We start from the raw sequence: 25443 nt of genomic DNA on the forward strand, positions 1-25443 counted from the left end.
GTTGTTGCTTTGATGTCGTCGACCAGTAGTCGGCACGGCTCAATCTTGACCCGAAAGCGAGGAATCATCCGTATAACCATCATGGCGATCTTATGAGGTGCTTGTGTGACACTGAGGTGTTTGAGATGGCCTATGGATAGTCTTCGAGTAATCGAGGTGGTTCCAAGGTGAGGCCTAGGTGGGTTTCGGTCTCCTCGATGGTCTCGCACAAAGGTTGACGTTGGGGGGATTTTTTAACCAAATCCTTCCCGATGCTCAAGTTAGTATTAAGGAATTGTATGGGTGTAGAGTGTTTTTTTGTGAAAGAGGTCCGTACCATGGATAGGTGTTAGGAGAGGTTTTTCCGATTTGGATGTTTCGAGTATATCAAGTTTATGCTTATGTCATAGTGAATATCTTAATGCGGGTCGAATTTTTTGACTTACAGACATCGAACTCACGGGTTGAATTTTCTGACTCGTTTGTTTGGCCTACCTCTATCTTAGTTAAATTTTCAACTAAGATGCCTCTGGCTCAATTCAATTCAGCCTGTTACCTCTGTCGCAGCGAATGTCTTAGGCTTTCGTTGTGATCGGTCTTCATCCCTATCCCTGTGCTGGCTGTATCGGTGTCCCAACAAGAAAAATGCAAAAGGCGGTGATGTGTCCCTCTTTCTTTATGCGGGCCAGAGGGTGTGCCGTAGGGTGCGGAGTCTGAAAGTTACCGGTAGGTACAATTAATTAAATGGTTGTTGGCCTTGTCTTGTCTTGGCTTACGAGGCATCCAAGCGTTTGGAACGCGTATCCATCTTCATCTATAATTAATTCCCACCTCGTTTGTCGGAAGATACAATTAAAGCTCGTAAAGTTTACAATCATCCTGTGATGGGGATCAAATTGGAATTGACTTCCCCATTCCGACCGTAGAATGACTTGATTCACAACTAACTATTCTGCTGCTTGGATCGAAGTATCTGTTCAATCTTTTCTTCGTCCGTAATCAAACTCGAAAGCTATTTCGTCTGTTTCTAAGAAGCAGCATTTATTGCTGGCTCCGATGCTCCTCAAAAAATACATGGAACCCAAATCGCAACGAATCAATCAAGATCCTGATGTGGGCCCCACGACGAGTTGGAATGGCCGTGATCCCTGATGATGGATTTAAGGGAAACCCCCCGCTTTAGTTTTATTTTCTGATGCTGCAGAGAGAAAGAAATCGGTAGGCATATTTGTGTGCGACGAACCTCGCCGTACCATTGCGCACTCACCTTCTTTTCCTGTGCTTGCCGCCTCGGCCCGCTCTCCTTCGCCTTCGTGCGAGTCAAGAAGTTCGATTCCGGTCGCTGCTGGTAATGTTTCCATCGCCCCTCTCCTTCGTCTCCTCGCCCCCCTATTCCTCTCCGCTTCATTTTTTTTTCGAGATTGTGAAAACCCAACAACTTATCTGTTCTTCTGCGGACCACGTTTTCCCTCCGACTCTTTTTGGTGCATCGCATGACATATATAACCTTGTCTCTGTGCTGGGAACGCGAATTCCTTCGTACTCTCGATGACTGGATGATGAATAACTGGCCGTGATTTTGTACCCACGATTCTTTTATGGGTATCATAAAGGAAGGGGCCTGGTGTTTTTTAACTAGATAAGGTAGATAGATAGATAGATTGGGCCATTCTGTAGCCGTATATCTCTGATATGACTTTGATCCGGGCCCTTTCAATGCTTGTTGAGTTCTTTACTCTTTTATCTATGTATGTGCATGGGCATGTGTGTGTGTTCGATAGCCTTCTTTTACCGGGCGATAGTGCATTCTGCTGGGTTTAGAAGCGCTAGATTTCAATTCCTCGCATTGGCGCTTTGTGCACCCTGAGCTTATTCTGCGCCTATCCAGCCCTCGGAGGCTGTAGCTCCTCCTCCCCCATATGGGGTTAAATTGGACCTAGGTAAACATCTGCATACCATGCGCATGTATATGTATTCATATGTGTGAGTGAGGTGCCTATTCGTCTCTTGATGCATGTATATGTATGCACCTCCATTTGTTTCAATCCGATCCAGTTCGGTTCGAAGCTAAGTTTGTGGAATTATTGATAGGTTATATTTTTTTACATGGCTACTTTAGGTTGGAAATACGTTGCCCTTGATTTCAGGGAAGTTGTGTTCCATCAGGGTGAAATTGATGTACATCCTTTTGTGGTTTGACAGTCACCTTCCATAAATTTGAAAACTAAGAATATGTCGGCTAGAAGAGACTTTTACATCCTTTTTGAACGGTTGCTCATAGTACGATGTGAGACTTTCCACATCAGCCGGTACGTTGGTTATTCCTGTGTCAAGTTTAACTAGAAGATTGAATTTGTTTACAGGAAAAGACTTGCATTCGTATGATGAGATAAGGATATGATGATAATGATCTTCGACATGGCTGTTCTCATCAAAGGGAAAATCGGAATACATCACTCCTCTTGTCTTTAAGCGTTGGTAGAGTGAGAAGCAAGGATATCCCTTTCCTTTCATTTTCATTGATGCAGTATTGGTTTGCAAGTTCGAACTTTTCTTTATCAATAAAAATTAAAAAGATACATGTTCCTTAAAATATGTGCCACTAAGAATAAGAATCTTCTGCATATGAGTATATCAAAAAGACAAAAAAAAAGGTGTTATGATAAAAGATCGGCATAGTGTAACAGGGAAAGAACGTTATTTTCCAAGGAAGGAAAGCTACTGGACCTCGAAAATCGCAAGATTGATGCACCTTACAAATCATCTGCAATCTTTTCTTTGCTTTAGTTTGATTTCATCAGGTCATTTATATGATCTAACATAGCAATAATAGTCGAATAGTGTCTAAACAATTGAACATTCCATCACCAAATTTTGCATTCTCGTTCAATATTCATGAAGCTTTGCTTCTCGTCCCTCTGTTTTATTCAATCCTTTCTTTTTTTCTTCCAGTGTACATTTACAAGTGTAGCGCAGTGCCTGTCGGATTCTGTTCTCTGTAAGGTTCCATTTCAAGCATTAGAGATTGAGATTCTCAAATGTCTGGTTTGCCAATTGCACAATTTGTCAGAGGTCCTGCTCCAAGAGGTACTTAACTTTTCTAATCCGAGCATGAAAGGTCTCCTTAGATACTATCCGCTTCTTCTTCATCATTATTATTTTCTGTTCTACAATTCCATTTAGAAGATAAACCTTTTAATGTCAGTATTTCATGTTTGTTGACTTGGTATTTTCAGTTATCTGACATGTTTGATGTGGACTATCGATGAAATTATGTTTTTCATGGCTTAATTTATTCTTGTTATAATGCTTGATAGCGGTTATATTGTCGTTTATGGACTGTGTTTCTTATGATAATTGTGCTTTGCCTTTTTTTCTTTTTCAGAAAGTAAAAACCTGAAAGTAAAGATTCAATCTTTTCATTTATGATCGAGATGCCTCCAAAGTTATTAGTTTATTTAGTAGTTTTCTTGAGCATAAAGTTCTTCCGACACTTACGGAGAAGAGTTAATTTGTTTACTTGGGCTAACCAAGATATAACATACTGCTGATTTTGATTATGCATCTTTTTCCTTGTTATATTGTTTGCTACACATCAGCGTCTTTTTCTTCATAAATTGTTAAAACTGACATGAATTGATTCTATGATTCTTTTTTTCCCTTCTTTTATCTCTATGTGAGGAGGTGCTGACAAAATTGTCCTCTTGGGTTTAGTTTCTTCAGTTACTGATGTCCTTGCTGTGTTCTAATTTCTTTTGATCTTTTTTGATTTGACGTGCAGCAAAACTAGATCATGGATGCAAGAAGCATACAAGTGGCAACAGTACATTACTGGTATGATGTCAGTTTCATTCATCTATGTCTTCTAAATCTAGTAATGATACATGTGGATGGACTGTAATTTCCAAATGCATTTCAGTACTCAAATGGATCGATGGAAAGAATCAGGGAGCATTTGCAGAAGATTGAACTTTCAGCTTCATCTTATGACACTGCATGGGTAGCAATGGTCCCTTCTCCGATGTCTCCTCAGCGTCCATGTTTCCCACAATCTCTGAATTGGATATTAGACAATCAACATCCTGATGGCTCATGGGGACTTCATCATTTCCATCCCTCTCTTATTAATGATGGTCTGGCTTCCACTTTGGCATGTATACTTGCACTCGAGCGATGGAAATCTGGTCAAGAACATGTTAGGAGAGGTATATGCAAAACAAGAGTCATAAATTTGAACTGTGTGTGCATTAATTGACTGTTTATTGTCATTATTGCAGGTCTCAGCTTTATTGAAAGTAACTTTTCTCGCATTGTCGATGAGCAATTGCATTCTCCTATTGGCTTTGATATTATATTTCCTGGTATGCTCGAATATGCCCTCAACATTGGTTTAGAAATTCCCATCGACCAAAGTGACATAAATAACATGCTTTGCAAGCGAGACGCAGAACTACAAAGGTTGGAATTATTTAAGTATTTTGTGTTTTCAGGATTTCTCATATTTGAATTCTCCTTTTTTTCTTGTGAATCATATGTACGATAGATACCTGGCAATGTTCGAATCTTACATATCTCCTTGACACAGCGCTTACAAGATCCATGAAGCCAGTCGAATTAACAAATAGCAATAATATAGTATGTTATTTTAGCGTGTATGACAATGGTTTGCAGTTTCGGTGATGACCTGTGCCGGTCCATAGTTGGACTGTATGGGTTTGGTCCGTTCCAGTGTACCTGTGAACCGTCGGAGAGGGGGAGGAGGGGAGGAAGAAGGAAGAGGAAGCAAAGGAAAAAAAGGAGAAGTATGAAAAAGAGGAAGAAGTTGAGAAAGAGGAAGGAATAGGAGGAAGAAGATAGAAGAAGGAAAAAGAAGGAAAGAAAAAGGAGGTGTACCTGAGTGCACAGTGGGCAGCGAGTGGTGAGCTGCAATCCGTGCAAGTGGCGAGTGGCAGCTCTTTGGGCCTCTTCATGAGCTCAAGGAGCCGGTGCTTTGGAACCCTAACTAAAAGGGTAAAAGAAATAAGATACTTATATATAATATTTGAACCAGACCAGACTGTCCAGTTTGGGCTTGTCCGTGTACCGGTCGACGGTTGGGCCGATAAAAACCCAGTAGACTGTACCAAACCAACCAGTTTAGCAAACCTTGTATGTAACACTGACATGAAAGTGATACATTTTACATTTATGTGGATGTTGGGCCTTTGCTTTGTCATTCCAAATATGCCTCGTGCTTGTGAGATGCATGTCTCACATCATGCCTAGGCTCTGAGAGACCTTAGCGAGCCTTGAGCCTCTTTATAACTTTGGCTGAGATGATATCGTTCCACAAAATGGGTACAGATATCTTTCTCATCACACATATAGCTACTAAATTGACCATTCATCTTCTTCTGGTATTCAACTACTGTGTTGAATCTAGTCTACTTGTTATATTCTTGTTTAATGTTTTACCTTCTTTTACTGTAGACTCATCCTTTAGTAACCAAAATTCTATAATGTAATGGAGCATGAATATCTAGATTATGTTTTCTGTGATGGCACTTTAGCTCTTTGTCTTATACAGTCTTCTGATTGTTGAGGAAGGATAACTTGGTTTGAAAACGTTAGAAGACTTTACTAAAAGGTTGACAAAATATTGACAAGATGTATTGGTTCTTATTGCATTTTAGGTTTAGATATATTTTGCTAATATTGTACTTTTCAAGCTGGTTTATCAGTAATTTTTTGTACAAGATATTATATGCTACTTTTAATTATAGCAATCTGTACACATTTTTTAAGTTATTTCAGGTGAATTTACTGAAAATTAGAGAACTACCTATCTTATTGAATTGTTTGCTCATTCTGGTCTGCATTAAGTCAAGAATTTAAATTTTTTATTGTAAAATTGCAAGGGCTCTTTTATTAGTTATCACTTCATGGTGCAAGTGAAAGGCTTCATTGATTGTTATACAGCATTGTTTCATCTTTGATCTGTTTAATTTATTTTGTCATATTCATGAGCTTAATATCCAGTTGGCTAATTCATTCCTCTTTAATGCTTAAGTCATGACTATGAGTGAAAGCAATAAAGTGATATCACTATATGTTGTATTTAATGATAATTTAGTTGTTGCCTCCAAGATCATTAAATTAGCAAGAATAGAAACCTGTGGCTAATCACCATCACTATTTAGTGTCATTTAAAATGAGATTGCTTACATGGTTGACTAGTATAACAAATGGTTTTGGAATGTTCTTGTTTTTTTTCTGATGAACTATTTTGAGTCTTTATGTTGGGGAACATGTACTGTTTGCTTTTTATTATGTGGTGTAGCCATTGGCAATTTTATACATAGCTCTTGCTGGTCCACTTCGTGTCTAGATTCTATAAGTAGAAGCAAACGTAAAATAGTATCTTTCCTCAAAAAATATAAAACAAGTATCTCTATATGTTATATAGAATTATAGATTTCATGGGGTTTATATATTTGCCCTTTTTGTTGATTATCATTCTTGAACATAGTTGAATTTATAATGTGTTGTATTTCGGCATCTATATGATCTGTTGTTTATGTCCTTTTTATACTCTGAAATTGCTCCTCAGAATTGTTCATATATTATTATTTAGAGAACAAGGAAACAATTGTGAGGGACGAAAAGCCTATTTAGCATATGTTGCAGAAGGATTGGGGAATATATTGGACTGGAGAGAAATTATGAAATATCAAAGGGAAAATGGATCGCTATTCAATTCACCATCCACAACTGCTGCTGCACTGATGCATATTTATGATGCTAAAGCTCTCGAGTATTTGCGTTCTCTTCTATCGAGGTTTGGCTGTTCAGGTGACATCATTCCCTTGTCTCATAAGATGTAAAGGTGAGTTTGCTAATATTACACAATTTATTGAATACACTTGTTGGTTTTTCACAGTTCCTACTTCATATCCTGTAGATGTGCATATACATCTTTGCATGATTGACAACATTGAAAGGTTGGGAGTCGCTCGACATTTTAGTCGCGAGATAAAGAGCATTTTGGACAGAATATATAGGTGCCATGCTAAAAATAAAATTTTTAATACGTTGAGATTTTAATTTAAAATAACTTGATCCTAGCTGAATTTGCAGATGCTGGTTGCTAAACGTTGAAGAAATTAGTTCAGACATGGCCACATGTGCCATGGCTTTTCGTCTTTTACGAATGAATGGATATGATGTATCCTCGGGTAATTTGTTTTACGTTTTGATTCAGCCTTTGTTACCACATCTATTGTATCATGGATGATGGTTAAAATGTTTTTGTAGATTGCTTTACCAAGTTCAGTGAAGTAAACTATTTCTGCAACTCCCTGCAAGGATACCTAAAAGATGTGAGTACCGTTTTGGAACTTTACAAGGCATCACAAATCAAAATCTCACCAAATGAACAAGTTTTAGATAAACTGGGCTCCTGGTCAAGAGACTTTCTCAAGCAAGCATTGATTTGCAACCAAAAACTTGGACCGCAAGTTGCTTTACAAGAGGTAAACTGGTTGATTGTCTTTGGCAATGATGCAAAGCTGATGCTTCGTATTGAAGGCTGGTTATTTTGTTGACCATTTGTTGTATATGAGCAGATCCTTGGAAGTGTTATTTAAATTTTTGCATTCATTTATTGCTCTTCCAGGTAGATTATGCTCTAAACTTTCCGTTTTATGCAAATCTTGATCGCCTAGAGCACAAAAGAAATATTGAGAACTTCGGTGCTGAAAAGTTCCATGTTCTCAAAACATTATACCAGTAAGTTAACTATACAATATGTTGGCAAGGGACTATTTACTATTTGCTTCTTGTTATTGATTTCTAAACTGAACTTTAAAACAGATATGGTGGTATAAATGACAATAATCTCTTAGGACTGGCACTGGAAGATTTCTGTACTTCTCAGTCTATATATCACAAAGAACTCCAAAATCTTGAGGAGTAGGTTTGCTTTCTTTTTCTGAACCATGACATTGTAGCTTAATTCTCCAGTATATGTTTTATGATGGTACTATTTCATCTTGACAGTTGGGTCAAAGAGAATAAATTGGATCAGCTAGAATTTGCCCGGCAGAAGCAGGCATATTGCTATTTTTCTGCTGCTGCTACTCTTTTCTCTCCTGAAATGTCTGAAGCTCGCATGTCCTGGGCCAAAAATAGTATTCTCACCACTGTTGTTGATGACTTCTTCGACTTTGGAGGATCCAGAGAAGAGCTTGAAAATCTTATTTCATTGGTTGAGAAGTATGTGCTATTTCCTTTTTGTTTGAGCTCCACCTGATGATTATTTTAAAAGTTCATTAGGTACAAAGTTATCTTTCTTGAATTTTAACAGGTGGGATGGAACTTGGAAAGAAGAGTCCTGCTCGGAACAAGTCAAGATTATTTTTTCTGCTCTGTTTAGTACAATAAATGAGCTCGGTATTAGGGCATCTGCATTGCAGCAGCGTAGCATCACCCATCATTTAGTTGAAATAGTGAGATCAAATCCCTCTCCCTCTCTCTTTTCTCCTTGAGGGTGAAGGTTTTGACAAATTATTTGATTTCAGTGGCTTAGTTTGATGAAGTCCATGATGAAAGAGGCAGAGTGGACACTCAACAAAGAAGTTCCAACACTGGATGAGTACATGTTGAATGGATATGTGTCCTTTGCTTTAGGACCAATTATCCTCCCAGCGCTCTATTTTGTTGGGCCACAGCTTCCTGAATATGTTGTCAATCATCCAGAATATCTGAATTTGCTCAAACTAGTAAGCACATGTGGGCGTCTTCTTAACGACATACGAGGTTTTCAAGTAAGATTTTCTTTATACAAATTATCCTTACAATTAACAAATGCTGTATGAAATCACACAAAAACTTAGGGTGTGGCATTGTTTAGTGAGTTGTATATTTTGTTGCTAATTGTATTTAGAGCAAAGTATACAATTTCGAATAATACCGTCTGATATGGGTGGTACATACCGGTCCATCAGCTTATCGGTACATGGACCATCAGTTACCGGATGGAACGATATATATATATATATATATATATATATATATATATATATATATATATATATAAAATAAAAGGTGATGTCGCGTCACCTTTTTCGGCGACATCGTCGAGGCGACGTGACGTCGCCTTTTATAAGAATATTTATATATAATCTTATATATATATATATATATATATATATATATATATATACCGAGCGATATACCGAATCGTATACCGCTCGGTATATAGTATCGTATCGTACCGAGCGAATGTCGAAATTCTAATACGATACAAAATTGCATACCTTGGTTTAGAGTATATCCATGGACAGTTATAGAAAAATTATTGATGCCTATTGTCATCTGTATGTTAGGGTTTGTGATCAATCATGTTATACATTTATCCTCAGAAATATAATCTACATCTTCCACTTGGTCATGTTAGAATCATGGTTTGAATGATATTTTACACTTAGAAACATGGTTCCGGAATCTTCAGTTTGGATTTTAAGCAGTAGTTCTTTCACCCGTAAGAATACTTTCATCCTTCCAACATTTGTTCCTTTTTTTGCCTTCATTCTGGACTGTTAAATATGCCTTGAAATTGCTATATATTAAGCTCTTCCTTTGTTCTGTGAAAAAGGCCATATATTTTTTCTGATTTAATCATGTGGCATGCTGCTTCATTTGTTTTATCAATTGTATACGATAAGATCTTTCTTCCTTTGAGGGGTTTCCTATTTCCATTCTCGAAATCCTGTATTTAATTGCTTGATCTTTGTTCTTTTGAGTGGTTTCCTGTTTCCATTCTGGAAACCCTGTAATATTTACTTGCTTGACTGCAACTAAATGCTGTAATTGTGAAACCCCCATATTTGTGAATTTAGCAGACGTGCTGAGGAAAAGGATGACCATTGTAAGTTGTATGATGATTCGAAAGATAGATCCTGTTGACATTTCTAGTGACATCTGTGCTCTTAATCATTGTTTTCTTGTGAGTATACTCTGTTGCTGTCGTTTAACTTATTCTAAATTATCATCATTACATGGGCAGAGAGAAGGCAAGGAAGGAAAGTTGAACAGCGTGTCACTACGTATTCTTCACAGTCATGGTTCAGCTTCGGAAGAAGAGGTGAAGAAAGAGATGCAAAGGGCCATCGACGGAAGTAGGACTGAGCTCTTGAGGCTGGTGCTGCAACAAGATGGAAGTGTCGTCCCAAGGCCTTGCAAGGATCTCTTTTGGAAGATGTGCAGGATCCTGCATGTCTTCTACATGAAGACCGATGGATTTACTTCGCCAAACGAGATGCTTGGTGCTGTGAATTCAGTCATTCATGAACCACTAAAGGTCAGCCAAATATAATCGAATTCTTGGGGAATAAGTGGAGGCGTTTGATGGTCTTTTATAAGCCAAACTGATGAGTTTATTATGGCAATAAATGATTGTTAGGTTTCTCATCCTTTCCCCGCTGCAAACGATTACCAGCAGTACATCTCTAACCTGCTTCTTCTCATCTCTTATTCTTGGTTATCGTCCGGAAGGTTATATCTAATGATCACTCATATATGTTAATAATAAAGAAAATACTTAAATGCATGCACAGCCATCTATCGTGGAATGCGGCGCCTACGAGTTCGTCGTGAGCTGACGTCGCATCACGTCCCCTCATCCCAAGAATCTATAAATCACCACCTTCACACGATCTGTTTCGATTGGCCATCCTGCAGAAAAGCTAGAAATTGATAGGATGCGCTCGGGTTGTATCCTAAGTAAAACGGTGGTCACATCATTAACCGTCAGATTCTTTAATTCAACGAATCAGGATGCATATTTGACGGTTGAGATGCATGAGATCGAACCCACAGCGTGCGTTAGGAAAGCCCATTATAACTAACTGCTCTCTCGCCATTCGCTGCGCACCGGTCCCTTGCGTGATTTCCCCGCTCTTTCTCGGCTCTCCGAAGGAGAGGGGAAGACTGAAGAGGAGAAGGCCATGGTGGTGGAGGCGACGGAGAACGTCAAGAAAGCGGAGTCGTCCCTGGAGGAGAAGCACCTTCCTTTCGGCGTCCTCTTCTTCTTTTCGCCTTCTCCCTGAGGTGACCTTCTATCCCTCTCTTTCTTTTTTCTCGTCGACAGAGACGATCTCATCCTGTTTAACGTTCCGAATCTTTCTTGATCTCTGATATGCTCGTGCGCTTTCTTGACCTTGAGATCTTGTTGTGTTCTTTTGATCGGCTTCTTTTCTTACTCTTTTGTTCCTCTGCAAGAAGAATGTGGGGAGACATAGGCTTCAGATCCTGTTTCCTTTCTTCCTATGTTGTTCATCTGGAAGGTAAGGATTGAATGTGGGGAGACATGAGGGGAGGGTAAGGATTGTTGTGATAGGGTACTTGCTTTGTTTCCTCGAGTTCTTGCTCTTATAAAGAGATTCTTGCCTTTCTTCGTCGGTCGTATTGCTTTTTTCTTTCCTGTATATCATTTCTTTTTGTATGGTTATCCCCTTCTCGTTCCCGATCACTGTTCTTGATGCTGGAATGCTTCCCATTTTAGGAAAACAAATTGGTGCTACCGTTCTTTCTTGGACTTGGGTTTCGAGGACAAAGAACTGTGGTAAACTGATTATAATATTGAACGGATATTATAATTTATCAGAGTTTTCACTTTTATAGTATGAATCTTACTACTTTTTCTTCACCGATGTGGTGTTGGTTTTCTTCGTTGTTGCTCTCCTTGTATTTGCATCGTTCGCCAACTTCATCTTCTTGCTAGTTTCCGCCCGCCAAGACCTAAAATGTCTCGGTTCAATTGGTTTTGATTCATTCGATTCCCAAACATCTATCTATCTATCTGTCTCTAGGGTTGCCCTGAAAAGGGCATCCCGGGAAGACGGAAGCTTCTTTTCTTGGCCGCTATAATGGCTATCTTAGTCAAGAATCGGTCCACCCACGTGAGGAGGATGAGGTGTTCTTGTCTCCGTTAATACTCATATAGTAATTCCCTCTTATTATCGAGATATCTCCTCATAAGATGTTTGTGGATGTGTATCTATTATAGGACGACACTAGGATACTGGTCGATGCTATTTATTCTTCCAGGAGATTTTGCTTTTACATGACCCTCCTCATTGGAAGCAACAGATGAGGCTTGAATGATGGGAAATGTTGCTCGTAAACAAAATTGATGTGAAACTACCTCGGGTAAATATTAGGGTTTAGGGTTTCCACTTAATTAACTGACTAAAGTATTGATGTGAAACTCCCTCCACCGCCTCCACAGCGAATGCCTCCCGTCACACCCATTTGAGGAGTTGCTCATCAGCAGAGACCCACCCCACCTTTCGTCAACCATGCAAATTTATGTGCACAACAAATAACAATTTGGGCATTTCGTAGTAGAACAAAGCGAAACAGAAGAAGAAGATGATGATGATGATGATGATGACGCATACAGTAACGGAAGATGACGCATACGATTTGGGCATTTCGTTGTCATCACTCCTATAACTTCGTGTGGTTTGGCCTTTGTGAGAGAGCAGCAATATGCATAAAGGAGGAATGATATTAAATATTAAACAACAAGAATATCTAAAAATCAACAATTCAAAGAAAGTGCTTTACCACTCTAACTAATGATTCAAGAACTAACAACACGAGTAAGGTGCATCATAATAAGACTGTATTTTCCAATAAACATGTTCTACTGAAAAAGGAAGATTAAAAGAAGCCCGAAGAATATTATGCCATCGCAAATAGGAGGGTCAATTGACACGCAAAGAGAATGAGACACAAGTTATCAGATGAAAACAACTAAGAGAAACAGCAGGAAGATGCACTAGATTACTCAAAAAGATATGTACAATCAAAGGAAAAACTTGCAGCAGAGTTTTTATGCTAAGGAGAAGAAAGATGAAAAGAGAAAATTAGTGTGCTGATCAGGATGAAGTGAACAAAATGCTTGACAGAGTATTCAAGATTTATAACATGGAAAAGGTCCAACATTACTCTTTTATCATTTGTGCATTTGCATACAGAGGAATTCCACATACATAGGGTTAAAGTGTAATCACAAACCACCACCACCAGATTAGCATCGGGTCGCTACCCATTCGATTTCCTCCCAATACACCATTCGAATTGTCTAATCCACGGTTTTTTATGACAAGACAATCAGATTATAATGATTGTAAAATAAATTACATTAAGATTGGATCACCCTACTTGGAACCCAACACGACTGTTTAGCAACCTTGACAGCCAATTTGTCAAGTTCACCCCATAAAATGGTCTACCATCTCCGATTGCACGACCCACCCACTGCTGCAATAACAAACTCAACCAGGCTTCTCAAGTATTGTCACTATCGATTTACCACTGCATAATTCCAAAAGAAACTGCTCCTTGATGATCATCGAGTCCTTCCGACTTCACTTCCAGCATGCCTGCCGGATACTAGAATGGCATACGGCCAGCAAGCCGGCTCTCGGATATCCTTCTGTCTATGGCTGCATCAATGGAGTTCATCTGTTTTTAACACACCACAAGAACAAAATAAATCAGATCAACTAATACTGCTCATCCAGAAGATAATTGTTACTCTTTCATGCATAATTTATCCAACTGCACAAGAGGTAGCAAACTTGCTTCTGAATGAAAGCTGACCTGTATCAACTCTGGTCCCACACTGTGATCAAAAACAGATAACAAGAAATGCTACGTATTGATTGGTAAAAGCCTGCTGGCATATATTCAGGTTCCACTCAAAGCCCAACACTCATTAAGAAGCAATAGGGAGAATAATTACCATGTAAAAATAAACTCAAAACTTAATCAGAACACAATACATACATTTTTGCATGGGCCTGATGCTAGGTTGAGAGAACCATCGAGTCATTTGCAGCACAAACTCATCAGATTTGTAGCACTAACTAGCAGCAAAAACAATGTAAATACCTACTTGGAAGAATATCCAAGTGTCATAACTTGGATATCCTCCCCTACCCCCCAACACACCCCCTCAAAAATGATTAAGAAGAATATCCATTTTCCCAACAACCAAAGCGTCATAACTTCAAATTAATTGGATAGAAGGCCTAGTTGTAAAACTCAGAAGAGCCACAAATGCACTTATTCCACAATATACTATATTATAAACATTCAGAAGGAGTAATCAAATATTAACTACATTAAAATATAGCACAAGAGATCTGAAATTATTTCTTTCCTTTTCTCCTACCTATCCGGATTTGCAACCAAGTTGCATATCCATTTGAATGAGTAAATAAAAGGTGGTAACAACTTACCTGGCTAGTTTCATCATGCACCTGATATGTTGCTAGAGAAATTCTTCTTTCCTCCTGCATGATATGGAGCCATGGACAATAAAAGAGAGAGGTCTTCAGTAACAAAACGTGAAGAAAAAGGTCCAACCCAAAAAAAAAACAACAAATGCTAGGATTAGAAAACACACCATTGACATTGCTTCATCATCCCATAACAAGTAGACCTCATTTGTGGTAGGATGGGAAGGAGGTGGCTTGTTGGATATTACAGGCGGAGGTCCAATTGAAGGATTCTCAGTGTTTGGACCAGATGCATACATATGTGAGTTTGCATATGATGTACCACCTGAAAAAGATAGGACAGAGCATTTACTTAGTCTAAGAGATGATGTAGCCTGACATAATTCCAAATAATTTTGGAGTATATATATTCAATATATCAACCTAGGCTTTTCCCTTCTAGGTAAGGTTCATATATACAATATACAGAACTGCAAAAGTTTTAGTAGTGTCATTAGATCTTGCTGGCATAGGTTCAAGGTACAACATGAATGCAAAATAGTTCAATCGGTGGAAAGGGTATGACAACTACTCCAGAAAAATTACTTCCCTTTAACTATTCATTCTTCTCACAAAGATGATAAAAACGCAACCATTCATTTCATAATCTGATGAGCAAAAGAAACAATATCAAGGAATCCAGGCTAAAAGGAAATCCAGGCTTTCGGTATTAAAAGATGAGAATCAATTAGTCTGACAAAGGAACTATACTTTTGAAGTAGTAACTCGGACAATGAGCAAAAAGAGCAATATATCTAAGCTCCACATAATTTGCTCCGACTTCAGTGATTAGAGATGTTACATTTTATCACTACAAGCTTTGCCAATTCCAAATGCTTATGTCTTTACAGAACCACCAAGTACTGGTTTCAAACTGTACAGGTTGTTTCCCATATCAACAATATATATCCTTTTGGAGCAAACTCAATATAAGTGGATGCATACCCTTAAATCTAAATGAAGATTTGGAAGTTCCATCATTCAAGACTTCGTGAGGACTAGGTCAGATGAAATGTGCCCTCATGACAAGGATACCTTCACAATTCCTAAGGGTCTCAATCTAATATGGATGACGAATCATCTAACGTTTGGGAGATACTTCTGGTGTTTTCTATTTTTACTCCTTTTATGAACTTTTTGGCTAAATTTTATCAGCAAAATGTCCTACTTCACCTCAAGAATATGCTTCCATTTGCTAAAAAAAGCAAAAAAAATTTAAATGGTTTGACATACAAACTTCAATTATCATCTCCTTCATAAGGATAATTTGCTAGCTTCAGAAGCTAATTCAAATGCAAATGAAGTTTTATTCTTTAGAAAACTATTGCTATTTTATTTAAAGACACGTTGAGAAAACATAATGGATAAGTAGGTAAAAAACAATCTAGGTGTCATACATATCATTCATCATTAAGAAACTCCTCTTATTGCTTCCAATGAGGAATATTTAGAAGAAACATATAACTAATTAGGTCTATCTGCATTTTAGGGCAATATCTTCACATGTGGCACATATTTAAATAAGTACCATATGTTGTAAAAGATTCTAGAAAAGTAATCAGGCATTATCAAACTCAAAACTACAACGTGAAAAAATGCACCTGGAACATTTGGAGCCACATAACCACTTGCTAGGGTAGTATTTAAAACAGACTTTGCATCAGCTACACCTTTGAACATTGTTGGGGAACTTGACGAAACGATTGCAGGTGAAGATGTTGCCAAAAATGGAGAACTCTGAGGAGGTGCACCAGCTGGACTGCTGATCGGAAATAGTGGTTGGGATATTACAGGTGGTGCAGATGAGGGCAGGCCAGGTGGACCAGTTTGAAGTGGTGATTGAAGTCCAGGGGCAGAAGTGGAGGTCATGGGACTTGTAACATTCTGGACAGGAAATAATGGCTGTTGTGGTGCCAAAACAGGTGCAGGAGGAACTGGAACAGCCATTGGCGATCGAAACCAAGGCTGCGGTCGAGCAGCTGGAATAGGCCATGTTGGAGGCATCACCGGAATTGCAGGATTGTATCTGATTAAAAAGAAATATATCATGAGAGAGAATGTGATATATGAATAAATTAGAAGTGGCATTATTAAGAAGCACAAAAATCCCAAGATGATAACTCTTCTCCGTATAACCAACAAAGCAACAGTGACGTACGCTGGTGGAACTGCACCATATGCTGATGAGGGAGGAAATCTGACCCCCACTGGACCAGGAACCACTCCACCAACGAGCCCAGTGGATGCAACTTCCAGTTTGGCTGTCTTTACTGGTGCCTCTTCATCTGCACCAAAATTTTATAAAGAATGATTGAGGCAACATTGTGCATCACTAAAAAACATGCACCCCAAAGATGGAAAATGACACACACATCTGTGCCTATGGACATATATTAATGGTATACTTAGATATGCTTGAGTTAAACAAGATTGAGTCATTTGATTTTTCCTCTGTAAAGTTTAATACCTCATGTAACAGGAAAGTAAGAGTTATTTAGCAAAAGCATTACTTTCAATTGATAAAATTATGTCATCCGACAATCACATCATTTGGATTATCTACAGATAATGGATTATTTCCAGACAAGGGCTCACATGTTTCCATTACATCATGTCCTGCAAGCACATGCTGGGGGACATGACAAAATACGTATTCCAATGTTACCCTAGCCAAAGCACATCCCAGCAGGTGACTCTAAAATATGCAATCTCATTTTTGCATAGCCTAATCAAGGGTTGATTTGGTCGAGCAACACTCTATCATATCTAAATTGTAGATGGTTTCAGAGAGAAAGACTTAGATATTCGAAGTATTAATGGTTTCGGAGTGCAAGGCTTTGTATCTTATTAAAAGTATTTATAGTTTCAAAAGACAGCAATATTATTTAAAGAAGATCGTGGTACAAAGAGAAATATATTATCCGCAAAAGATAATGGTGATCTCAACAGATCCAAATGATACAATTCTGGAGTTATGTAGGGCAATTGATATAAATCAATGTTTGCCAAAAACAGTAAGCTCTGAGACTTGAGCAACATCAATGGACAGAAATCCAAACGGTCAAATGTTGAGTGAAAATGAAGATCACCTATAGATCACACAAACAAGTGCAATCCAAGTGATAGATTCTTACTATCCTGTAACAAGAAAAAAAAGTCTAAAATTCAGCTTATTATACAGGGAAAAAATAATCTGCAAGCCTGAACAGTATAGAGCGAGACAGCTTGCAAAGAAAGCCCATCAAATTTATTTCAGCAGAAGCAAACAGCCAAGAAAATTCCTCAGGAAATAGAAGGGATCACCATTTTCAAGCTGAAAAGAAGAGTACAACTAAATTTCTGAACTAAGGGACCTGCAGGTTCCTAATTCTTAGCTCCTCTTTTTGGTCGTTATCCGCTATGCAACTGATCATAGCAAGTTCTATGAAGAGAGTCTCTAGTATATACAAGATGAGAGATACAGCATTTAAAAGCCTTAATGTCAAGAAAATGGCAAATCAACATAAAACCCACATAGTGAGGATAATGAACACATAAATTTTTTAAACACCCAAATGGCATCGACAGATATTACATGTTAGAACAAATTAAAAACACTATATAAAATATATAAAAAAAGAAAATATCTACACTTATTTGAACATTTAATAATATTACCCTCTCCATAGTGTGCTGCTAAGATATCAGGAGGAATTCCTTGCATTCCGTAAATCTCAATCTCCGTTGATTCTCTGTCAGGCTTAGCATTGGGAACTCTGAATGAAGACAATTGAAATTCAGAGTACCAACCAAGAAGAACGCAGGGATGAAAATGTAATTCACACAATGAAAAAGACTCAATAAAATGACAGAGATCCACTGGTGAGACAACCAAGAAACACGCTTATCATGATCTATAGTATAGAACACACATTAGAAACGAACTAGTAACCTAATACACTAAAGTTATGATCCTCAATTGTTGTTCAAGATCAATCATAAGGTCTGGTCAGTCAACAAGACCAATTCACGTGCAGAAAGCATAAAATTCATCTATTCTGAATCTAGGTTTAATAAACAAAACAAAAAAAATCATAATGGCAGAGAAAAGTTTAACAGGCATGCATCTAAGGGAACTGAGATGGTCAATGGATTGAATCCTAATTACAAACGGTTCATCCAATCTCTTTTTTGGGTTCGACGATCATGAAAAAATATTATCAAAATAACGTGAATCCTATATTTCCGAAAAACACCACTGATTCATCAGGATTATAGTTATCAACTAAAAGGCACAGAGGAAAATGGAATTTCTCTCATCAGGATTTGATCCCAAAAAAACAAGAAAAGAAAACGATGACAACAACTACAAAATCATTCGACATCAAAGAGGATCAATAACCCAGATACCATTCATTAGCCATAGATCGGGGGCATAAATCGAGTTCGCCATCGTATGCAGAAAACAAGACTATGCGAGCATAGTGATATCGATTAAGAAAAGGTTTAGGGTTTTTAGAAGAGGTTGCGGGATTGGAGGAGGAGGGGGTACTTGGTGACGGTCTCCTTGTGGACCTGGAGGACGTGGATGGCCATGCCGCCAGCGGTGGAGAGCTTCTTGTGGCAGACATGACACTTGAAGTGCTTGGCCTTCTGGTGCTGGACAAGGATCTTCTCATCGTCGAACTCCCGATCGCAGTAGTAGCACCACACCTTCGAAGGGCGCTTCTTCTTCTTCCCCATCGCCGTGGCCCTTAAGTCTCTCTCCCTCTCTCTCTCTCTCTCTCTCCTCTTCGATCGGTGCCGGAGCTTTCGGAGAATAGGGTTTTGGAACCGGCAGATCAGAGAGAAACTAAAAGGGAGGGAGAGGCAATGACAGTCCGCAATGTGACTAAATTAGGGAAAACGCGGCGGCATACTAGTTTTCTGCGGTAGGATCCCGCCCTTCTTGCTTTGAGATATGTGAACATCCGAATCCGATGTTGATGCGGATCTGGTAACGTTTCGTACAACCCGGCGGAAACCTTTTTCTTCGCGGATTCGCGCCCCGCAAGACTTGGGTCTCCAGGCCGATCTCTGTCTCTCCGTCTCTTCTTTGATCCTTATAGCTTCGGCTTCGTGGTAAGATTTTGATTCTGCGGCAAGCAGTGGAAATTTCTGGGGTACGAAAGAGACTTGGTTTCTTCACTGTTTCATGTCGATTGTTGGCGGTCTGCTGGGGTTTGCACGGATTCCTTGCAGTTCGTAGTGGTGACAAATTTTGTTTGGGAAGTCTTGATTAGATTATCGTCTGCAATTTGGTCGTGAAGCGAAACGTATGATCGGCGGGAGATAGAAGGACAAAGAACATTGTTTTGCCGCGGAAACCTGTGCATTCGGGTGGGATGAGTCTGCATCCGTATGGGGTTTATGGTATCGCAGAACTCGAGGATGAGCTGAGATGAGACGGTAGTCCTTTGTCCATTCAGGCGCAGTCTCGTGTGTAGAATGTAAATGATTGCTAACTTGAGCGATCTAAATTACGCCTAAAAAAATGGTTCCGTATAAAGATTGCTAACTTTTAACAGAAGATAATGGTTTTCCATCAGGAAATTTAGCAGCATAGTAATACATAAATACATACCAAGAACAGTTAACACGGGCCTCATCAGCAATCTAAATTATGCCTAAAAAGTAATAATAATAATAGCAACCGTGCCTAAGCCGGAGCCATTTGAGACGCAGCAAGAACATTGGAGGGCTTGCTACTGGACTAGGCATGTTTTCGACACTATTGTTGTGCTCTTAAAAAGCAGCAAGTTGTCGTTATGGCGGAAAGGAACTGCAGCCTTCGACCGGTTCAGGAGCTGCCTCTCGGTTTCAGACCGCTCTGCAGCTACGGAGAAATTCCAGGAACCAGAGGAACAGCAGGCTTGGGCTTTCTTCTTTTGTCAACCATGGCAGCTTGGGACAATAGCACAACTCCAGCTACCGATGCAGCGTTCTGAAGAGCACATCTCGAAACTCTGCATGGATCCACCACACCTGATTTAAGAAGATCCTCAAACTCATTGGTCATTGCATTGTAACCATTTCTCCAATCGCTATCAAGAAGTTTTTCCACCACAATGGAACCGTCGACCCCTGCATTTTGGGCTATCAAATAAGCCGGTACAAGAAGTGCCTGAAAGTTCATTGAATACATTTCGGTTAGAAGGATGATTCCTTTCCAAGGAATACTATGATAATTTTTGTTAAAGCATAAACATTTAATGTTATGAGTTGAGAGAGCAAATATGAATCACTCTCAGTGATGTGATAAAACCAAAGACTCTTATATAAACTAGACATTTGATGCTTGACATAAAACTTTCTAAAAACCTGTCAAAGTTTCAGCCACATTTACATATTTATTTCTTTAAAATTGCAAAGTGAACTTCCTTGGTAACAACCTATATTTACATTTTTCTGGTCTATGCAGTAGATGATTCAGCAAGTATAGCAGAAGTGAAGGTCTAAATTATCACTTTATAGGAAGACGACATAGCAGAAGATGCTGCAGACTCATGAAACATTGGCTGAATTATTCCTCAAGCCAAATACCTTTAGCAAATGAAAACAGGAGATACCGCAGAATTAAGAAACAAGAACCAGACCTTTCCAACAATCTCAGCACCAATCTTCTCTTCTGGGTCTTCAAACAGATCCGATATGGTGGAAATATGCTTTGATAATTGCACGTATGTTGCCCCGCCTCCTGGTGCTATACCCTCATCCATGGCAGCAAAAGTTGCATTCTTTGCATCCTCCATTCTAAGTTTCCTGTCCTCGAGTTCAGCTTCAGTTAACCCCCCTACCTGAACATCATTTGCATTTCTTCAGAATATACAGCAACAGCCTAACAAGCATCACTACAGCTAAAATTGAAGTCTCTTAATAGGTTCATGGTGCCATGTTTGGCATGGACATATACCAGAAGGTATCAATCGAGACCTAGAGCTGGCTAGAGTTTTCTTTTTAGCTCACCAGATATATTTAGATGGTCGCAAATTGCTGATTTTGAAAGACAACATATGGCGTAATTATGTTCTCCATGTCACACTCGGAGTCTTTAAGTTGAAAAGAAACAGCATACCTTGATGACAGCAAAGCCACTTGAAAGTTTTGCTATCCTCTCAGACAGCTTCTTTCGTAGGTAGGAGCTATCTACTTCAGTCAGATCTTTCTTTATCTGTGAAATTCTTGCCTGTATCTCAGCTTTCATAGATGGATCAGCAACAATCGTTGTTGAATTACTTGTTATAGTCACCTTCCGTGCGATACCTAGCTGGTCTGAAGTTACATCTCGAAGCATCAAGCCTAGGTCACTAGCAAGAAAATCTGCACCTGTCTTTTGCAAACATATAAGCAGAAGTAAGATCTAAACTTTGAACATCTCATGAGGCCTGGTATCATGCAATACCAGTTGGACAATCACATAACCACAGTGAACAAAACAAACAAAAATAATGGCAATATATAAGACAATGGCAAGAAGCAACAAACTAATTCAAATCCACACCACAGGCAAGGTACATTTAATAGTTAAAAAATTTCTAATGGACAGTGAATGTCAATCAACATCTTCAATATTTACCAAAGCCAATATAGCAAACAATTGGTCCATCAATGATGATTCTAGCTAAACAAGTTCCATATTTGTCCTAAAAATAAAAAACTGCACATTCTTCCAAGTTGTCAGAAATTACTCCACAAATAAAAAATATGCCAACTTCTTTGTTTCTATATTTGACCATCTATACTTCTCTGCATTTGAAATTAACAAAAAAAATATGCATTGTTCAAACAAGGGTTCTCAATTTTCGATGTGTACCACTCGGTACGGGCGGTATGTCCCGGTCCGAGAGGATACTGGTACGCAGACCATCCTCTACCGGGCAGTACCAATGTTTTAACCGATACCGAGGTGTACCGATCGGTACCACCCCGGATTTCGACCGTTACCGAGACATACCGATTGGTATGCCCTAACGTGGTAGGTGAAGGTATTTTTAAGGTTTTAGGGTGTACCATTGGTACGCACAAGCATACCGACGGTATATACCGATACATGTCGTACCGAGCAGAGCTCGGTACGCTGATACGGACCGGTATTCAAAACCCTAGTTCAAACAATAAAATAGAGAACCTGTATAGATGCTAACCTGTCATGAGAGCAATATCTTGCAGGGGGGCCTTCTTGCCTTCCCCAAATCCAGGGCATTTGATGGCCGCAACATTTAATATGCCTTGAAGTTTGTTAAGGACCAATGTTGCGAGCACTTCACTTGAGATGTCTTCAGCAATAATTAGCAACGGAACACGAAGTTGAGTGGCTTTCTCCAACAGTGGCACGATGTCTCTCACATTAGTCACCTTTTGATCGGTTACAAGAACTTTAGCATTCTCAAACTCAACAATTGATTTATCCTGGTTTGTTATGAAGTGTGGTGACATATAACCCTTGTCTATCTGCAAAGATTAAGTAGAATTTAATGGCATGTAAATCAAGAAAAAAACTATGAGGTTATTCAATTACCTTCATTCCTTCCTGAACTTCGATTGTCGTATCAAAAGATGTTGATGACTCGATTAAAATTACTCCATCAGGACCAATTTTTCCTATAGCAGTGGCCATAAGATCTCCGATGAAGTCATCATTTCCAGCAGATATTGCAGCTACAGCTGAATACAGAGAAGTCTACTTAAGAAGTTAATATTAGGGACCCCTGCCTAAAGAAATTCAGACAAACAAAAAGTTACCTTTTATATCCTCCCTTCCATTTACAGGAATGCATTCACTCCTCAAAACTTGGATTAGTTCATGAACTGTTTTATCAATACCTTTCTTTAAAGAAACTGGGTTAGCCCCAGACACCACGGCCAACATGCCCAACTTGATGATTTCTCGAGCCAAAACAATTGCTGTTGTGGTGCCATCACCAGCAGAGTCATTAGTCTTGCATGCCACCTGTTTCAGATGGTTCAGTTGATGATAAAACAACCTCAAAAAAATTCAAGCCCATAGAAAGTACTTAGACCTGAGCAAATATATGACCTCTTGGATTAACATGGCACCAGCATTTTCAATTCCATCCGAAAGTTCAATGGCCCGAGCAATTGTGACGCCATCATTTATTACTTTTGGAACTTCTGACTCATCAAGAACAACATTACGCCCTGCATGTATGCCCTCAAACCATTTGATTCTTTGCCAATAGTAATCATATCTTTCTAGAAGAGACCATTTTGGAACAACAGGTTTTAGTATGCATAAGCAAGACTCAGGAGTCAGGAAGTCAGCTTATCTAGGTATTCTGATGATAAAAGAGAAATGACAGAACTAGACTATGAACTAGGGTTGTCGCAGTTCTGTACTCTATCAGACACCAAGTGGATGCTGCATGATAAGTTGCCAATAGAATTGATAGATAGCTACTTTTACCGAAGTGAAGTGACTACCAAATTTGTACCCACATATGCATCGCTTTGCACAATTAGATTGCAGCAGAAGTTACTACAAAATATACATTATGCATATTGGTCGAAAAAACAGCCATCAAGATCTACATCTGACATAATGCCATGTATATGAGTTCCAATATTAAAGTTCAAAATGCGAATAAAAATCATGGAGATTAATTTTATCCAAAAAAATTCCCCCCAAGTCTAGGAAAAACCATTCCTACGGGCAGGTACAAAACAACAAGCAATCGACCAAATCCACAAGGAACGAAATCAAGGAAAAACACGAAGGCAGTGCAACACATATCTAGAAGGCCGACCAAAATCCAGAAAACACACGAGAAGCTGCTACATGACAACGGAAAACCGCATTCGAGAGGATTCAGGGGACAATCTGCAAGAACCAGAAGCAATACCTCTGGGTCCCAAGGTAACAGAAACAGCATCGGCGAGCTTATCGATCCCGGCGACCAACGCCCTTCTGCAATCCTTGTCGAAACTTATCCTTTTCGGGCCCGCCCTTACGACGAAATTCCTCCGAAAGGACGTATTTTTGGACAAAAAATGAACCCTTGTGAGGTCCGAAATTCTCTGCAAGGAGAACCAACGAGAAATTTTCAAGCAAAGTCAAGAAAAAAAGAAATTCTATAACGAGAAAGGGAGCATGGAGAAGAGAACACGAAGAATCTCACAGAAAGAGGGGGGGGTTTGGGGGAGAAGAGGGTCGAAGATGAGGAGAAAGTCGACATCCGTGGAGGGAAAGGGAGGCGAGGGTTTATTGCAGGATTGGGGTTTTACTTGTAGCGGAAGGCGGCTTTCGTTCTGTACATGATCGATTAATTTCGTCCGTCCGATGCACGGCTTTCTTTGATCTAGCGGAAGGGGGTTTCGCTGTTGCTCCGTCGAAATCAAGCACGACGATCTGTATCCTTTTTAGTTGTGTTCTCTGGCCATAGTTTACCATTTCTATAAATTAAAGTACAACCACTAATAACGCCGTCTTAGCTCAGCCGGTAGAGCGCGTGGCTTTTAACCACGTGGTCGTGGGTTCGATTCCCACAGACGGCGTCTATTATTGTTTTGTTTCCCGTATTATTCTTCTTCTCTGACTTTCTTTAAAGGTTTTTTTTTTATTTTCTTATTTGATGTATTTATTTTTTTTGTAAATATTCATCGGTCTTTTCTCTATTTCTTCTCTTCTTAATCTCTTTGACAATGAAATCTCATGATAGAGTCAACCAAACGAAATGAAATAAGACCCTCGCAACAAGATAAAAAAAGGACATATAGAATAGAGATGATGAACAATCGTGATGGGCATATAGGATATAAGAGAAAAAAGACATCAAATAAAAAAAAAGAAAAAGAAACTAAGGTGACTATAATTCTCAGCAGCCGCAGCAGGAGATGGAGAAACAAGACAGCATTACCATAGCCCAAAACCAAGGAAATATTCTCCCTTGTTACGAGAGTGATGTTGGAAGAGGCCGAGTGACTGTAATTCTCTTAAGTGAATCGATGGAAAGGTCATGTAGGAGAAGGTCACGTAGGAGGCTCATATGCTGCTGCTGCTGATTGTGAGGACTCGGGTTGTACTATACACGGAGGTGGTGGTGGCGGCGGCGGCGACGGAGGCAGGGCGGACGCACTTTCTTCACATTCTCGACGTCCT

At 39.2% G+C, this 25443-nt stretch overlaps 3 protein-coding genes, 1 long non-coding RNA gene and 1 other non-coding gene across 13 annotated transcripts; 3 read left to right on the top strand and 2 right to left on the bottom strand.

The window, feature by feature from the left end:
* The first annotated feature begins 1165 nt into the window (after positions 1–1165).
* LOC103969834 (ent-kaur-16-ene synthase, chloroplastic-like) lies at positions 1166–10428 on the top strand. Of its 7 annotated transcripts, none has more exons than XM_065129524.1 (16): positions 1170–1327; positions 2343–2462; positions 2932–3066; positions 3761–3813; positions 3899–4184; positions 4257–4437; positions 6569–6810; positions 6899–7019; positions 7096–7193; positions 7273–7490; positions 7634–7746; positions 7831–7929; positions 8017–8232; positions 8324–8465; positions 8538–8783; positions 10025–10428. In XM_065129524.1, the coding sequence occupies exons 3-16, from the start codon at positions 3018–3020 to the stop codon at positions 10331–10333; spliced, it is 2373 nt and encodes a 790-aa protein (XP_064985596.1). In that variant the 5' UTR covers positions 1170–1327; positions 2343–2462; positions 2932–3017; the 3' UTR covers positions 10334–10428. The 7 variants fall into 7 exon arrangements, with proteins under 7 accessions (XP_064985594.1, XP_064985601.1, XP_064985596.1 ...); XM_065129525.1 differs by having other exon boundaries at positions 2343–2457; XM_065129526.1 differs by lacking the exon at positions 1170–1327 and adding an exon at positions 1667–1919.
* A 474-nt stretch (positions 10429–10902) lies between these two features.
* LOC135625154 (uncharacterized) lies at positions 10903–11665 on the top strand. Its single transcript, XR_010491919.1, has 2 exons — positions 10903–11067; positions 11522–11665. It is a non-coding gene; the product is annotated as an uncharacterized LOC135625154 (long non-coding RNA).
* A 1287-nt stretch (positions 11666–12952) lies between these two features.
* Positions 12953–19231, bottom strand: LOC135625153 (protein SUPPRESSOR OF FRI 4-like). Of its 3 annotated transcripts, none has more exons than XR_010491918.1 (7): positions 18841–19165; positions 17967–18064; positions 16468–16594; positions 15911–16335; positions 14438–14595; positions 13630–14324; positions 12953–13491 (listed from the first exon to the last, which is right to left on the bottom strand). XR_010491918.1 is itself a non-coding variant. In XM_065129534.1 (7 exons), the coding sequence occupies exons 1-7, from the start codon at positions 19029–19031 to the stop codon at positions 13420–13422; spliced, it is 1125 nt and encodes a 374-aa protein (XP_064985606.1). In that variant the 5' UTR covers positions 19032–19231; the 3' UTR covers positions 12953–13419. The 3 variants fall into 3 exon arrangements, 2 of the variants coding, with proteins under 2 accessions (XP_064985606.1, XP_064985605.1); XM_065129534.1 differs by having other exon boundaries at positions 14271–14324; positions 18841–19231; XM_065129533.1 differs by having other exon boundaries at positions 12953–14324.
* A 615-nt stretch (positions 19232–19846) lies between these two features.
* On the bottom strand, positions 19847–24591 carry LOC103969835 (ruBisCO large subunit-binding protein subunit alpha). The gene is made up of 9 exons (XM_009383477.3): positions 24464–24591; positions 24188–24362; positions 23365–23486; positions 23070–23277; positions 22846–22991; positions 22472–22778; positions 21403–21653; positions 20924–21124; positions 19847–20451 (listed from the first exon to the last, which is right to left on the bottom strand). Exons 1-9 carry the CDS (start codon positions 24518–24520, stop codon positions 20164–20166), a joined length of 1755 nt encoding a protein of 584 aa, XP_009381752.2. The 5' UTR covers positions 24521–24591; the 3' UTR covers positions 19847–20163.
* Positions 24592–24766: 175 nt separating this feature from the next.
* On the top strand, positions 24767–24839 carry TRNAK-UUU (transfer RNA lysine (anticodon UUU)). Its single transcript has one exon. It is a non-coding gene; the product is annotated as a tRNA-Lys (tRNA).
* Positions 24840–25443: the final 604 nt, after the last annotated feature.

This window comes from Musa acuminata, chromosome BXJ2-10 (genome assembly GCF_036884655.1).
Source record: "Musa acuminata AAA Group cultivar baxijiao chromosome BXJ2-10, Cavendish_Baxijiao_AAA, whole genome shotgun sequence".
NCBI classification, from domain to species: domain Eukaryota; kingdom Viridiplantae; phylum Streptophyta; class Magnoliopsida; order Zingiberales; family Musaceae; genus Musa; species Musa acuminata.

Coding starts and splice junctions, on each gene's coding strand:
- LOC103969834 (XM_065129522.1), top strand. CDS start 3,018: ATGTCTGGTTTGCCAATTGCACAATTTGTCAGAGGTCCTGCTCCAAGA. Junction 7,194..7,272: donor TGGATATGATGTATCCTCGG/GTAATTTGTTTT, acceptor ATGTTTTTGTAG/ATTGCTTTACCAAGTTCAGT. Junction 7,491..7,633: donor CGCAAGTTGCTTTACAAGAG/GTAAACTGGTTG, acceptor TTGCTCTTCCAG/GTAGATTATGCTCTAAACTT.
- LOC103969835 (XM_009383477.3), bottom strand. CDS start 24,520: ATGTCGACTTTCTCCTCATCTTCGACCCTCTTCTCCCCCAAACCCCCC. Junction 24,363..24,463: donor CCAAACCCCCCCCTCTTTCT/GTGAGATTCTTC, acceptor TTCTCCTTGCAG/AGAATTTCGGACCTCACAAG. Junction 22,992..23,069: donor TGGAAGGGAGGATATAAAAG/GTAACTTTTTGT, acceptor CTCTGTATTCAG/CTGTAGCTGCAATATCTGCT.
- LOC135625153 (XM_065129533.1), bottom strand. CDS start 19,031: ATGGGGAAGAAGAAGAAGCGCCCTTCGAAGGTGTGGTGCTACTACTGC. Junction 16,595..17,966: donor AGCAGCACACTATGGAGAGG/GTAATATTATTA, acceptor ATTTTGGTGCAG/ATGAAGAGGCACCAGTAAAG. Junction 14,325..14,437: donor ATGATGAAGCAATGTCAATG/GTGTGTTTTCTA, acceptor CATATCATGCAG/GAGGAAAGAAGAATTTCTCT.